Source organism: Peromyscus leucopus, chromosome 4 (assembly GCF_004664715.2).
Source record: "Peromyscus leucopus breed LL Stock chromosome 4, UCI_PerLeu_2.1, whole genome shotgun sequence".
Classification (NCBI taxonomy): domain Eukaryota; kingdom Metazoa; phylum Chordata; class Mammalia; order Rodentia; family Cricetidae; genus Peromyscus; species Peromyscus leucopus.
Window position 1 is genome coordinate 51,529,341 of NC_051066.1, and position 16,252 is coordinate 51,545,592.

At 36.3% G+C, this 16,252-nt stretch overlaps 1 protein-coding gene across 3 annotated transcripts in view; it reads right to left on the bottom strand.

Annotated features, from left to right (window-relative positions):
• The window catches only part of Lnpk (lunapark, ER junction formation factor), a 58,473-nt gene that overhangs the window by 16,558 nt on the left and 25,663 nt on the right, over positions 1-16,252 (bottom strand). For all 3 annotated transcript variants that reach the window (XM_037204886.1, XM_028880620.2, XM_037204887.1), the window contains exons 6-8: positions 12,468-12,508; positions 9,225-9,308; positions 9,087-9,138 (exon numbers count right to left, since the gene is read on the bottom strand). In XM_037204886.1, coding sequence (XP_037060781.1) covers positions 9,087-9,138; positions 9,225-9,308; positions 12,468-12,508 — 177 coding nt within the window. The remainder of the gene's footprint in view (positions 1-9,086; positions 9,139-9,224; positions 9,309-12,467; positions 12,509-16,252) is intronic.

The following is a 16,252-nucleotide window of genomic DNA, read 5'->3' on the forward strand; positions in this document are numbered from 1 at the left end:
GATCCCTTCATACTATGATGACTTTTGGCACATTTATTTGCGTCAATCCATTCAAAGAAGGAAAACTCCCACTGTGTATACATGCTTTGTCATACATGAACCTCAGTTTCAGTTAGAAATTAGAAGACTCTCCAGAGCAGAGATTGGTCACATGTGCCAAATTTAATCTGTTGCCTGGTTTTGTAGCTTTATTGGATGATATTCTCTCTCTTGTTTACATATTATCTACAGCTGCTTTCAAACACTTGCAAAGTTGCAGAAAGGACCATATGGCTTTCAAAGCTATTTACTAACTGGCTACACAGACTATTTCACGATCCCTACTAGACGAGACCACATAAATGAACTTCTAACAGTCCCTTTTACACCTTAGCATTAGATATCAAGGCAAGAGACCCTTTGTAACTTTTTAATTCTATATATCACAAGTCTAAACTACTGGGCTGAAACTAAAGAAATCATATGTTCATTGGTCTAAACAGTAAAAGTGCATTAAACACTTTTGGTTTGGATTCTGCCTGACAGTTTAAAAACTGTTTTTGTTTGTTTAGACAGGGTACATATATCAAACTCCCCAGGTAAGTGAGAAGGACCTGAAACTTCTGATCCTCCTGCCTCCCTCTCCCTGTAGTAGAATCAGAGGCATGCAGCATCAGGCCCAGGACTTCACAAATGCTACACAGACATGCTATCAACTGAGCTGCACTCCAGTCTTAAAGTAAATTCTCGACAGGATGACTTAATACTTGTATTAATAATCAGTCAATAAAATTCAGTTACCAAGTATGAGAATATGCCTAGCTGTACTGGATTTAAATTCAAAATTAAGCCCATAGACTCCAACTATGTTAGAATAAACAAAAAGGAAGAAAATAAAGTTTAAAAGTAATTATAAAACATCATGTTATGACCAGAAGACTCTATATTCAAGCTTCCTTAATTTCAGCTATATTGTTTTCTTCATATGCACACAGCCTTTTCTAAATTGATGACATCTCTAAATTTTGCTTCCTCATAATGAAAATAGTTAATCGCTATGGTTATTGTAAAGAATGAGAAAAATCAACAAAAAGAGCTTAGCCAAGCACAGGAAAAGTACTTAATAAGTAGTAATTATTAGTATTAGCATTAATAAACAGGTTTCATAGATTACAATAACCAAAAACTAAGCAATCTAAGCCAAGTATAGTAATCCACATGGAATCCCAGTAGTATAAAGTGGCAAAGGCGAGGATTAACTCAAAGTCAGCTTGGGCTACAGGGGAAGACCCAGGGTCAAAAGCATCAAGGGTTGGGGTTATGGTTAAGTAGTGGGACAACTGCCAAGAACAAGCAAAGTCCTAAGTTTAGTCCCTAATGCTGGAAAAATGAAAACTAAAAAGAGAATGTAAGTGCTCTTAAGCAATCTAGTATCTACAGTGACTAGATTTTATAGGGAATGGAAAGATGACTTAGCAGTTAAGAGCATTGGTTGCTCCTGCAGAGTACTTAGGTTCAGTTCCTAGCACCTGCATGAGAGCTTACAACTGTCTGTAACCTCAGTTCTAGGGGATCCGGTCCTCTGTTTGGTCCTCCACAGGTACCTGGAAGCCATGCAGCACACGTACATAAATGCAAAAAAAAAAAAAAAAAAAAGAAAAAAGTATACATATAAAACATTTGTATAAAACAAAACCAAATATTTTTAAATTATTTGTTTATTTTATATGTAAGTATTTGCCTTTGTGTATGTATGCCCACCACATCCATGCCTGGTGTCTTCATCAGATCCCCAGAACTGGAGTTACAAATGGTTGTAAGTCACCATGTGGGTCCTGGCAAGGAAACCCAGGTTCTCTGTAAGAACAAGTGCTCTTCACTGCTGAGCCATCTCTCTAGCCTCTAAAAATTTCTTTTTTAAAAGATATGGTTATTAGGGGATTGAAGAGATGGTTCAGTGGTTAAGAGAAGTGGTTGTTTTTCCACAGGACCTGGGTTTGATTCCCAGGACCCATATGACAACTCACAATGGTCTGTAACTCCAGTTCCTGGGGATCTAACACCCTCTTCTAGCCTCTTCCAGCACTAGGCACACACACAGTGTACAGATATACATGCTGGCAAATCACTCATAAAGATTAAATAAAATAAAATATAGATACTAATTTATACATTAAATGGTTCACAAGTTATTTGAGTTTCTTTAGCAAAAATCTAACTATGCAAAAATTAAAATCTGAGCCGAGCAGTGGTGGCCCACGCCTTTAATCCCAGCACTTGGGAGGCAGAGCCAGGCGGATCTCTATGAGTTCGAGGACAGCCTGGGCTACAGAGTGAGATCCAGGACAAGTACCAAAACTACACAGAGAAACCCTGTCTCAAAAAAAAAAAAAAAAAAAAAAAGAAAAAAGAAAAAAAATTAAAATCTGTAGTTTTCTATTAATTCTCGAACTGGATATTCTATAATAAAAATAACTATAACTTAATTTTTCAAAATTGACCTAAGCATTTCCAATAGTGATTTGAATATCAACTCCTAGCTCATAGACACTGTAGATTATTCATGGAAGTATCTCCTTAGCAATCCTGGAAAGACTGTGCAAGCACATAGTTGCTTGCAGATTCTCACATAGAAAGGACACCATGTCTTAGAAGCTATTCTACCAGGCATTATTTTTGCAATGACTCTCAAGAGTCTCGGTAGATAATCTAGATGATTTACTAACTCCTCTTACCAACCACTACTTTCCAAATGTAATCACCATCAAACCACATCAGTCTGCTTTCTATGCTTCTCAACCTTCCTAACACTGCGTCCTTTTAATACAGCGTCTCTTATGACCCTCGACCACAAAATTTCCATTGCTATTCCTAATTGTAACTTTGCTATGTTATAAATCATCATGTAAATATCTGCTCCCCAAGGGGTCGCGATCCATAGGTTGAGAACCACTGTTCTAGATGCTTCTTTTTCATTTACGCTGCCATAATTTTGTATGATTTATGTCCTCCTCTCATATCTATACTAGATTATATCCTAAGTTTATGTCTCAGCTTTGTTCTGTTTTACCCAATCTCCAAGCTAACAAAAAAAAAAAAAAAAAAAAAAGGCCTTCTTGATTTAGATTTCATCTTACGCCTGTCACAATGACTAAGACAATAAAACAAATGACAACTCATGCTTGCTAGGATTTGGAGTAAGGGGAACACTTATCCATGCTGGTGAGCCTGCAAACTTGTACAGCCACTATGGAAATCAATGTGGCAAGGTTCCTCAGGAAGATGAGTATTGATCTACCTCAAGATCCAGCTATACCACTCTTGGGTATCCTACTACAGAGACAGTTGCTCAACCATGTTCATTGTTGCTTTATTCATAATAGCCATAAATTGGAAACAACCTAGATGTCCCTCAACAGATGATTGGATAGCGAAAATATGGTGCATTTACAATATGGAGTATTACTCAGCTGTTTTTTTTAAAAAAATGAAATTGTAAAAGTCCCAGGTAAATGGGCAGAACTAGAAAAAAAAAATCATACTAAGTGAGGTAACCCAAGAAAGACAAAAATGGTATGTATTCTCTTATATGTGGATATTAGCTATTTAGTCAATAATAACCAAAGTATAATCCAGAACCACAGAGGTCAGGTAGAGAGTAAGGGACTAGCAGGAAGAGATACATCTCCCTAGGAAAGGGAAACAGAATAAATAATTATAGGAGAGATGGGGGGAGGACAACTGGAACAGGGGATCAAGTGGGGAAGGGGAAAGGGCACAGATGAGAGAGGATATGAGGACAGGCAGCTAAAATGAAGGGCCATTTAAGGGGTAGTATAGAAGCCCAATGCAGTAGAAGCTTCCTAAAATATTTAAATATATGACGGCAATTTAAATAAAACCACCAAATAATGGGGGGAACAGAACCCCATCTGGACAGCTCTCATCATCAAATGAAGCCTCCAGTACCAGAAATGGATTACATTTGAGTTGCTGGTCAAAGGGGTCCTATGGGAACCCCCGAACAACCCAGGCTCTTGCCAACACTCTAGGTAGCTCTCCACAAACTGGTGGCAAGGCCCTACTGCTGAAGACAGCACCTGTAACAAATCACTGAATGTGGGAAATCCAGCCGGTACCCACATAGAGACTTTACCCCACAAGCTATTGTCTCAGGTCCAGAAGGTACTCTGCATGCTACCAAAGGAGAAACAAACCCCATCCTAGCTTACAAACCCTCTGATCTACAACACTGCCCTATCCACAAGACATGCTAATGCAATGGTGGGGCAAAGCTTGTGGGAATAACCAACCAATATCTGATTTGACTCAGGTACACTCCACTAGAATAAACCCATACCTAACACTGCTTTGGTCACCAAGAACCTAAGACTAGATAGCCCAAGGACCAAGGGAAAAACCAAGTATTTCAGTTCTACTAAAAGAACACAGCAATGAAATGACTTCCAGTGACATTCTGCTATACTCATAGATCAGTGTCTTGCTCAGCTATCACCAGAGAAGCTTCCTCCTATATAGTAGATGGAAACAAACACAGAGACTCACAGCCAGACAATATACAGAGTGAGAGAGACACGAAACATCCCTACATGAGATCTCTCTATCAAATCCCTCCCCTCAGGGATCGGGGAACCCACAGAAAAGGAGAGGGATCCAGTGTAAGAACCAGAAGGGATGGAGGATACCAAGGGAATATGGCCCTCTAAATCAACAGGAATGATGCACATGTGAACTTAAAAACCTCCTAGTTTTATGTATTACCTCGACACAAGCTAGAGTCATCAGAGGAAGGAGCCTCAGTTAAGGAAGGACCTCAGTGAGATCCAGCTGTAAGGCATTTTCTCAATTAGTGATCAATGGGGGAGGGTCCAGCCCATGGTGGGTGGTACTACTACACCTGGGCTGGCGGTCCTGGTTCTATAAGAATGTGGGCTGAGCAAGCCATGAGGGGAAAACCAGTAAGCAGCCCTCTATGACCTCTGCATCAGCTCCTGCCTCCAGGTTCTGGACCTGTTTGAGTTCCTGTCCTGACTTCCTTTGATGATGAATAGCAATGTGGAAGTGTGAGCCAAATAAACCCTTTCCTCCCCAACTTGCTTTTGGTCGTGGTGTTTCATCATAGCAATAATAACCCTAACTAAGGACAATACATTAGAATTAAATATAGTCCTGGATTTCAAGATCTTGAAAACGAAAAAGCTCAGTCCTTAACAAATTTAGTCCTGTATAATCAAGATCTTGAAAGAAATTTAATTTTTTGTCATTCCCAAATACTTACATTTCTCTATGATAGAGAGGATACTCAGGAGTTTATACTGTGACAAATTTCATTTTTTATTTCTGTCCAAGCTTTATTGCTTTTTAATATAGTGAGACAAAATCTTTCCATCTTCTAGTCCATGACAATACAAGCATCTTACCAAAAGGTTCTATTTAATGTATATACACACAGATCCCTATTTTATATGCTCAATCCTTCACATCAAATGATAACTAATTTTTTTTTAAGATTAAACACTCTATTAAAAATTCCTTACCAAAAAATGTTAGGGAAAGATCTCTCAAGGTCATCAAAAAATCAAGAAAAATCCAGAAACCATTCCAGTTAAAAGCAGTCTAAGAAGAACAGACAACTAAACATAACATAGAACTCAAATGGGATTACAGAACAGGAAAAAGTACAGCACGGCCTTCAGTTACATGTATCACATGGCTACAAACATACCTTCGTGTTCGAATAGGAGAAACTTGGCACAAGAACAAACAGGAACCTACACTTTGAAATTTGTCTACAAATCAAAGCTGTTCTTTAAAAAAATGAATTGAAATCTACTTGAGACTGAAAGAGAATGTCAGGGAAGATGGGTTAATCATCCAGTAAGCACAATATTTCTTTTAACATAAATCAAACAATAGGCAACTCAAACAAAACTATCCTCAAAATCTGTAATCAGTCTAAGTATAGTAAACATCATTAACAACTCAGTTACACAAAATAAAGATATCTATTATACATGCATCAGTTTTTGCAGCTCAGCAATTTGCAAGAGAGCTAGCAAAATAGACATTTCAAATTAAAATCCTTTTAGAGAATAGATCACTTCAAGGGCCATATCTGAATGCAATATATGTATTCAGCAATTTATTGCACTTTCTGTTAACCAAAAATCAGACTAAAAAGAGAAGGTAAGAGGGGAGGAGAGCAGAAGGGAAAAGAGGAGGAGGGAGGAAAGGGGGAAAGCTAGCATGCAAGTGCAGCAAAAACTCAAGATTCAAACTAACAGAAGCTCAGAACTAACACAAACACAAAACCAACAACTATGACAACACCTAAGAAAGGTGGCACACACCTGCAATCCCAGCACTCAGCAGTCTGAGGCAGGAGGACTGCCACGGGTTCCAGATTAGTTTGAGTTACAGAGTGAAACCCTGTCTCCAATAAACAAATAAAGATATGAACTAAAAGATACTGAATAAGATTCAACATAACTAAAATGCAATTCTGAAAGGTAAAAGGAAATTATAACCTAATTTATAACTTTTTAAATGTTAAGAAAAAATCCAAAACGCAATTATATGCCAAAAGGAGTAAGATATCCTAGAATAAGACACCCAAAAGAAGTAATGTTATTTTATTTAAAGTTTTAAGTTTTTTGAGGGAGATGGGACTAGGAAAATGGCTCAACCGTAAAATGTGTGTTGTGCAAGTAGAATGACCAGAGCTCAGTCCCCAGAACCCACAAAATGAAAAGCCGGACATGGAACTTGCCCTTGTAATCTCAGTGCTGGGGAAGCAGAAACAGGTGGATCTCCAGGTGGCTAGCCAGGCAACCTAGCCTACTTGGAGAGTCATAAGGAAGTGAGAGACCCTGCCTCCGAAAAAAAGTAAACAGCACCTGAAGTGACAGCATGAGAGTGTCCCCAGTCCACATGCATTTGCACACACATGCATGTATAGCTGCACACAGTTACCAACTTTTTAGGTTAAAAAATGATACCTCGTCTCTTTATTCTCCAAGATATCTGCCTGTAAGTACTGACTACATTTTTAATTCAATGTCTTTATTAGTTTGAGGGATGTGTCCTGTATGTCATGATGCATATGAGGTCAGAGGACGATGTGCAGGAGTCAGTTCTCTTTCCAACACGTAGATCCTGGGGATAGACGCAAGTCATCCCGCTGGCAGCAAGTGCCTTTACCAGAGTCATCTTGCCTGCTCCTTAAATGCATTTTTTAAATATTCTCTCGAAGACTATCCAAAAGCAAATGAAATCAGCAGCAGCTTTTCTATAATTATCATGTCAGAAGAAAAACGTTATTTGGGTCTCTGAAGTTTCTAAGAAACGTTTAAATTCTTAAAATTGCTACTTTAAATACTAAAATACCTAGGACAGTAACAGCTGTGGCTTTCTGTAAAATACCACACTGAAAAACATGTTTACTAGTGTTATTACTTATTCAAAGAATTTCTTACACATTATTAAATGATTCCTACAGTCAAGCTATTAGCCATATCCATCATACCAGTTTTCCTGTATATGGAGAGAACACATAAAGTCCAGTCTTTGCAAATTTCAAGTAAGCAATACAGCATTACTAAGTATAGTCACTATCCTATCCGTCAGCTGTTTATGTATTACATTCATCTATATAACTAAAATTTTATCCCTTGACCAATCTCTCCCTATTGCTCCCATCACTTCTATCTCTGAAAACAACAATATTATTCTCTGCTTCTATGAACTCAGTATTTCTTAAGTAGTACTTCTTAAAAGTATATATACAAAAAATGTTTTACATATAACAAAATTTTTTTATAGGATTGCTTAACAAATGTATAAACTATAGAAAAACTTAACACTGTAAATATGGAAATTTCACTAGAAACACATATATGTAATTTATTTTAATCATATGAGAACTTTTACTTTTACCAAAAAGAGCAATGAAAAAAATAAAGAACAAGCTAATATTTTTCTAACCCATGAATTCTTCCCACCAGCAATATCAATTAGAAAACCTAAAATGTGACTCATTTCATCTTCACGGTCCTTGTGGTTATTTATAAAAAGATTCCCTTCTCAAAGTTATAAATGGTATTGTAAATTTAAAACCAGGCTTCAATTCTGCAAGGACAGGAGTTGCAGTTTTCTATGTATTTTATATTCCTCAATGCCACAAAATCTTAAAAACTTACCAGACTCTAGTGAAAAACTACAAAGATTAAAAACTAATGAAACTCAAGATATCTTCACACTCCACTTTAGCAGACATTTTATATACCATTTAAAATGGCTTCTGGAGGCTGATGAGGAGGCATACCCATAAGCTTGAGAATCTGAGCTCAATCTCTACAACCCACAGGAAGGTGGAAGGACTGAGTCAACTCCAGAGTTACCTCTGACCTCTATACATAAGCCCTGGCACACATGTCCCCTCCCACACACATACACACATCATATACACAATATTAATAAACTAAGTTTAAATAATTCACAATAAAAATAAAATGACTTGAAATTTTATATAATATTTAATGTATTGGTGATGACAGTATGGTAGGTAATACAACTCCAAAAATTTGCTGTTACATGAAATTTTTCTTTCTATGTATTTCTATATAAATGATATAAAAAATTTCATATATATTCAATTTTCTTTTTACTCATTTTTAAATTATTTTGCTTTTGTATTAAGTAAATGTGTTATTTTAAAGTTTTTTAACCATCACAAAAGTCTTCATTCTCCAGAAAGAAATCATAAAAATGAAGAGATATTAATAAAAGATATTCCAAAGATTATTATTTGCAAGGGAAAAAGCTCATAAAATATAGGTGAAATCAATTAAATTTCAAGATTAAAATCAATTATATATTTTAATCTCAATAAATATTTAATATTCTAACTTATCAATACATTCCCACAAAATAAAAATTATTTATCCTACGTCAGATGTCAGATTATCAAGTATAAATTAACATAAAAGCATTTAACTTTTTACATACCACCAACACACACTTGTGAACTCACTTGGGTAAATATGGATCTTTCCAACAGCAGCAGCAGTTTCTACAAAGTTATTTACCTTGTCCTGGTTTTGCAGTTACAGCTGCTCCAGCAGATGGCGGCTCAAACTCCTGTCAATTACAATAATGTTTAAATTATACAGTCCCTAATACAATGTATAAGTCGTAATGAAAAAACAGTAATGTCACAGTTTTACCTTTGCTTTCTTTGAGTCTGGATCAAATCTTTCAAGAATTAACTTAGCTGTCTTATAAGTTTCTTTTTCCATGACTTCTTCAAGCTACAAACAAAAATTTCCATAAGTTGTTATATTTTGAAACATATACTATCTATTTTTATAAATCTTATTCAAGGGGTATTAAAGTATCAATCTTGGAATCAAACAAAATAAAGTCACTCCTCTATTTGTACTTATAGTCAGCAAATGCATCTAAATAGATTTCCAACAATCAAATCATTAAAATCCAAGCTTTTAAAATAGTTCCTAACCTCTAATAACAGTGCTTGTATTTTAGCAGCTTTACTGCAAGGAAATACCAAATATCGCTAATTGTTTACATATAATGAGGAGAATAATTACATGCACCAACTTCAATAATGGAATGTGCAAAAATCTATCAGCCATCATTATTGGAAGTTATTAGACATGACAAGCAAATGACAGGCAATTCCTCAGATTTATTTCCTCATAGCACTTAATGCTATTAATTTAAGAAGGTCGTTAGCCAAGAGCTTTACAAAATAAAATCTCTGTGCCAATTAAGTGCTGTCAGCATCGATTTTAGATTATTTATTAGCAGAAGCAATTAGCTTGCTGCAAATGCAATGAGAACTCACTAACTGGGAGAGCGGCCATGGAGTTTGCTCAAGTGACTCAAAAGCTAACGTTCTCCCCTCCTCTTTTTTCACTTAGATTCAAACAACTTTAGAAGAAAAAATCCAAACACAGAACAGAACGTAAGTCAATTTTTACTGAGTTTTATGCTCACACTAGGGGCTGTAATTAAAATACTTCATTGTTATAGCACTTTATTTACAATGCTCTCAAGTCACTTTATAGCCTAAAACAGGGGTTTGATTTTAAAAGTAATCACTAGTAAAATATCATTTCAGCAGAAAAAGTTCAAATTTAGTATAAAATAATCAGCTATGACAAATAACTACTGTGCCATATAAAATGCTTTTGGAAAAACTGGAACAGGATCTTTTCCTTCTCAGTGACCAATAACCACTTATATTCATTATATGTCATGTTCATTCCAAGGATACTTATTTTAAAAAGCAACCCAGACCACATTTACTTAGTTAAAGCATAGCTTTAAAAGAAACACAATAGAAGTTAATTGATTCCCCATTAAATGTTCAACATTTAAGATGCCAAGTCCTTAGATGATTTATAAATCTAATTTAGTAAAACTAAAATATTTTACTAATTATTTCAAAATTATAATAAATTCTCAAGCAAGTTTAATTTTATGATGTAAAATTCATTTTGGACTAGGGAAAATTAGGAATGGAGGTAGAGGAAGAGTATCATGAAATGTATGCCCAAATCAATGTCATCATGGAATATTAAAGAATTTAACCTCTGGTGCTAATAACTTTTAGATCTGTTGTACTATAACAGACCTCTCAGTAATGACAGAAATGCTCTACACTGGCACAATAGAATATGGTAAGTGAGCACTTAAAATGTTGCTTTATGACCTACAAATTAAAGTTACTGTTTTATTTCACAATAAATAATGAAAATGTAAATAGTCAATGTGGTAAGAAGCTACTGATTTGGTCAGTACAGGTATGGATGAAATCTCCTGCTAGGTTTACAAAGATTGGCACATTAAGAAAATTAAGCCAGTCTCAGAAAAAAACAGGTATTGTATGTTTTCTCCTGTATGTGGTTCTCAGATTTTAGACAAAGAGAAAACCATGTATATGTACATGACAGGAAGAAAAAGTAAAATTGTCTATGGGAACAAAGGAGAGTAACGGAAGTGGGGTGAGCAAGGAAATATGAGAGGGGAATGTGCTCAATATACAATACATATTTGTATGAATATGTCCTTATGTAACATAATAAATATAATAAATATATGCAGTGAAAGTTTTTAAAAGATAAAAATGTTGCCAGGCGGTGGTGGCGCACGCCTTTAATCCCAGCACTTGGGAGGCAGAGGCAGGCGGATCTCTGTGAGTTCGAGGCCAGTCTGGGTTACCAAGTGAGTTCCAGGAAAGGCGCAAAGCTACACAGAGAAACCCTGTCTCGAAAAACAAAAAAAAAAAAAAAAAAAAAGATAAAAATGTTTTAAAATTTTAAAAAGATTAGATACAACTATAATCTTTAACATAGAACTCAAAGTCAAAATGCTATTTCAACAACTGTAATTCCTAGTAGATCAGTCAGCCTTAAGTATTTACTTGTGTGTCTGTGTTTCATTTATTTATTTCAAATAAGATAATTCTTAAGGCACTAATAGGTACAAACTCATTCTCCTTAATGTTTAACTTTTACTTCAAATCCTTTTCATACAAGACGCACCCATCATTGAGGTACTATGCTACCACAGACAAGTGATCAAGGGCTGAAGCCTTTAAAGTCAAGAAGCAAAGTAAATTATCACCAGTTTACATTAAATACCTCAGTTATTTATAACAGCAACAGAAAACTAATACAACTTATACTCTAGACAAAAGTACATTAAACAGACCATATATACTTGAATATTTGATTAAATTTCATTTTATGAGTTTCTACATAACACCATGCTATCAGCTTTAATACTAAGAAAATGTGTAAAACCACTAAGACAAACCCCAAGATCAACTCACTTACAGACTTACATATGCCAACCTCTGAACACCTCGGCCCTTTTTCTTACTCTAGTACTTTTCCCCAAACACCCAAAGCATTCACTAATTAGCCTCAGAGCAGGTGTGCTCACCAATGCTGGAGTCAAGTAGAAGATACTAGAAGAAAATATCATATTCCCTCTTGTTTCAGTCTTTTCACGTTGAATTTGTCTCTTACAACTAATATTCTTTTTCCTCCTCTCTCTCTCTCTCTCTCTCTCTCCCTCTCTCTCTCTCTCTCTCTCTCTCTCTCTCTCTCTCTCTCAGTACTAAGGAAACCTAAGAATTTACACAAGTATACATTTCCTACATTTGGGGCTCACCTTTATACCTTCTCTGCCTCATTTAGTTCTTCAATTATTTATTTCTTAGCTTCCAATTAACATAAGTTTTCAGAATCTCAAAAGTCCACACACCTAACCTACTTTTTCCTGAGTATTACTATTAACTAAAAAAAACATAATAATTTCAACATTAAAATACTGTCAAAAGTGTTCCTTGAAGAGTCACTAAGGTATAATATATAAGCATTAATTATCCAGTTCTTAACTTATTTATATAAATTAACATTAAATAAAATTTAACTTACTATCTTTTTCTTCTGGGATTTTAAATCATCCAATGCTTCATCTAGAAAACAAGATTTAAATGTGAGCTAAATCAAATATTAAGATGCTTAGATATGAAACTCAATCATTATAAATAATATACATGAGACAAACAAAAAATGTTCTGAATTTCTCTAAATTTATCACATATGTAGAAATAGAAGTTACCAATATTTACCCATACATTTCATATTCTACCTGTATTATACATTTCAAGATTCAGGAAAAATTTAAATGGACTTTATATAGACAAAATTTTTTTTAATAGTTTATTTTTGTTTTATGTGCATTGGTGTTTTGCCTGAATGTCTGTCTGTGTGAGGGTGTCAGAATTCCTAGAACTGGAATTATAGACAGTTGTTGTTTGAATCTTATATGGTTTTTTAATAAAAAACCCAGAGCCAGATATCAGGATGAAAGCTGAAAGATCAGAGAAGCAGAACAAGCCACAGCCAACCTCACCTTGCCAACTCCTCAGCCAATCCTGTTTCCTCTGACTGAAAGCCTCTGAGTTCTCACCTGAAAGGGTCTCAGCTGAACTGCCTTAGTTCCTGTTGCCTCATGCATTATATACCTTTCTCCACCCTGCTGTCACTTCTTGGGATTAAAGGCGTGTGGGATTAAAAGCATGTGCCACCACTGCCTGGCTCTGTTTCCAGTGTGGCCTTGAACTCACAGAGATGCACACCAAGTAGTAGGATTAAGGGTATGTGCCACCACTGTCTGGCCTCTATATCTAATCTAGTAGCTGGCTCTGTCTTCTGATCCTCTGGCAAGCTTTATTGGGCTACACAATATATCACCACAGTTGTTAGCTGGCATGTGGTTGCTGGGGATTGAATGTGGGTCCTATGGAAGAGCAACCAGTGCTCCTAATTGCTCAGCCGTCTCTCTTGCCCCTAAACAAAAATTCTTTTCCTTTTTTTTTGTTTTGTTTTTTGAGACAGGGTTTCTCTGTGTAGCTTTGCGCCTTTCCTGGAGCTCACTTGGTAGCCCAGGCTGGCCTCGAACTCACAGAGATCCGCTTGGCTCTGCCTCCTGAGTGCTGGGATTAAAGGCGTGCGCCACCACCGCCCGGCTAGACAAAAATTCTTAATGTTTTCAGAAACAATACTTTTACTTTTTTAACATTCCACCCACATTAATTTACAAATACCAAGTGTCTTTTTATATAGTAATAAAGATATTTTGTTTCTAAGAAGTATGCTACTCATTTTAATAAAAAATAAGCTTTTGAAAATTTTTATTATATCTGAGAAGAGACTTACAAAGGGATATCAATAGCTTTTCAAAATTAAAGATTTCTAAAATTTGCCTGCTTATTTAAGTTGGCATAATGGAATATGAAGAATCACTTCAAAAGATATTCCGTACCAGGCATGGTGCTGCACACTTTTAATCCCAGGGAGAGGCAGAGGCAAAAAGATTTCTGTGAGTTCAAGGCCAGCTTGGTCTACATAAGGATTCCTAGGTGCCAGAGCTACAAACTGAAACTCTGTTGCAAAAATAATAATGTTTTAAATAAAAATAAATAATTTTGGAAAAATAAGAGAAGTTGGAGAGATGGCTCAGAGATTAAGGGCACTTGTTGCTCTTGCATAGGACCTAGGTTCACTTCCCAGCACCCACATGATGGCTCACCACCATCTTTAATTCTAGTTCCAGAGGATCTGACACCCTCCTTCTGACCTCCACTTGTGGTGCACATGTGGTGCATGCAGACAAAACACACATACACATTAAATAAAACCTTAATAAAAAAGGAATCCCCTTACAAATGTATTAAGTTTCTAGTTTTTCTGTAGAAATAATCAGTAAAAATAAGTAACTCCTGAAGGTTGTTCTCCAGCCCCCACATGTACAGCTTGGACATATACACCCACACATGTACAGCTTGGACATATACACCCACACATGTACAGTGTGGACATATACACCCACACACGTACAGTGCTGACAGATACACCCACACACGTACAGTGTGGACAGATACACCCACACACGTACAGTGTGGACAGATACACCCACACACGTACAGTGTGGACATATACACACACACAACACATAAAAAAACAGTAAGTGGACATATAACCCACATGTACAGTGTGGACAGATACACCCACATATATACAAAAAACAAACAGTAGTGGACATATACACCCACACATGTACAGCGTGGACATATATACCCCCACATGTACAATACACACACATACAGTGTGGACAGATACACCCACACATGTAGAGTGTGGACAGATACACTCCCACATATATAGCGTGGAAATATACACCCACACACGTATGGACATATACACCCACACACGTACAGTGGACATATACACCCACACGTACAGTGGACATACAACACGTACAGTGCGGACATATACACCCCACACATGTACAGTGTGGACATATACACCCACACATGTATAGTGTGGACATATAAACCCCCACATGTACAGTGTGGACAGATACACCCACACACATGTATAATGTGGACAGATACACCCACACACATGTATAATGTGGACATATACACCCACACACATGTATGCCCACACACAACACAATAAACAAACAATGTAGGGTTTTTAAAGAAAAAAAATACATTGACTAGATAACAACTCACATACAGATTTGATTTGGTAATCAGATTTAAGTTCAGTGTAGTTAAGGACCTGGAGAGGAGCAGCTGCACAAAACTTGCTGCTCTTGCACAGGACTAGAGCTTGGTTCCCAACACCCCTATCAGGCAACTCACAACCACCTGTAACTACAGTTCCAATGATCCAACACCCTCTTCTAGCCTCCGCAGACTCCTGCACAACATACATCTGGCATATAAACACACACAGGCATGTGCACACGCACACACACACACACACACACACACACACACACACTAAATAAAAGTGGAAAAATTAAGTGTATTCAAATAATGTTTGTTGAAGATTAAGTAGGTAATTATATTTAAACAGGGTAGGATTTCCCAAATAAGTATGATAAGGAAAGGTATGGAAAACAACAACAAAGGTGTCTGAAAATAAGTGATTGTTAGGCTGGATAGAAGTGAGGTCATATGCAAGGAGGACACTTTAAAAGCCATCTATTTGTACAACCTTATTTGCATACTGAATCAAACAAAATATTTTTAAAGCAAGTAGCACTTTTTAAACTACTGAAAATTTAATATTTAATATTTTATATTAATATTTTATTAGTATTTCTAAGTATGATTAATTCATTATATTATAATTACTCTAATATAAGATATACTTCAAAATAATGTAAGCAGCGAAGGTGAAGGCAAAAATAAAATTAAGAGAGTCCATGAGATGATAACTGTTTAAGTAGGATCATAGGTATATAAGAGTTCAGTATACTAAACTTTGTACAGTGTGGGCGGAAAACAAAAGGAAAAGAAGCAGACCACATGGAAAGTTCATTTAAGATGAATGTGTATTTCTCACTGAACACAGAGAAGTCAAGCTGGCGCTTAGCTAGAGCCTTCACTCCTAGTGAAGACTAGTTAGTGTTCATGGTACTGAAAGGTACTGCACACGCTATAGAGGAAAGAGTCAAACCTCAACCCAGCTATAAGCCATGATCTACATGGTGACCTGTGTGCATGACATGCTAATGCAATAATGGCACAAAAGTTGTGGGGGTGACCAATCGCTCTCTGCTTGGATATAAGGCCCACTCCACAAGATGGAACTCATGCCTGACACTGCTCAGGTGGCCAAAAACCTGAGACTAGACATGC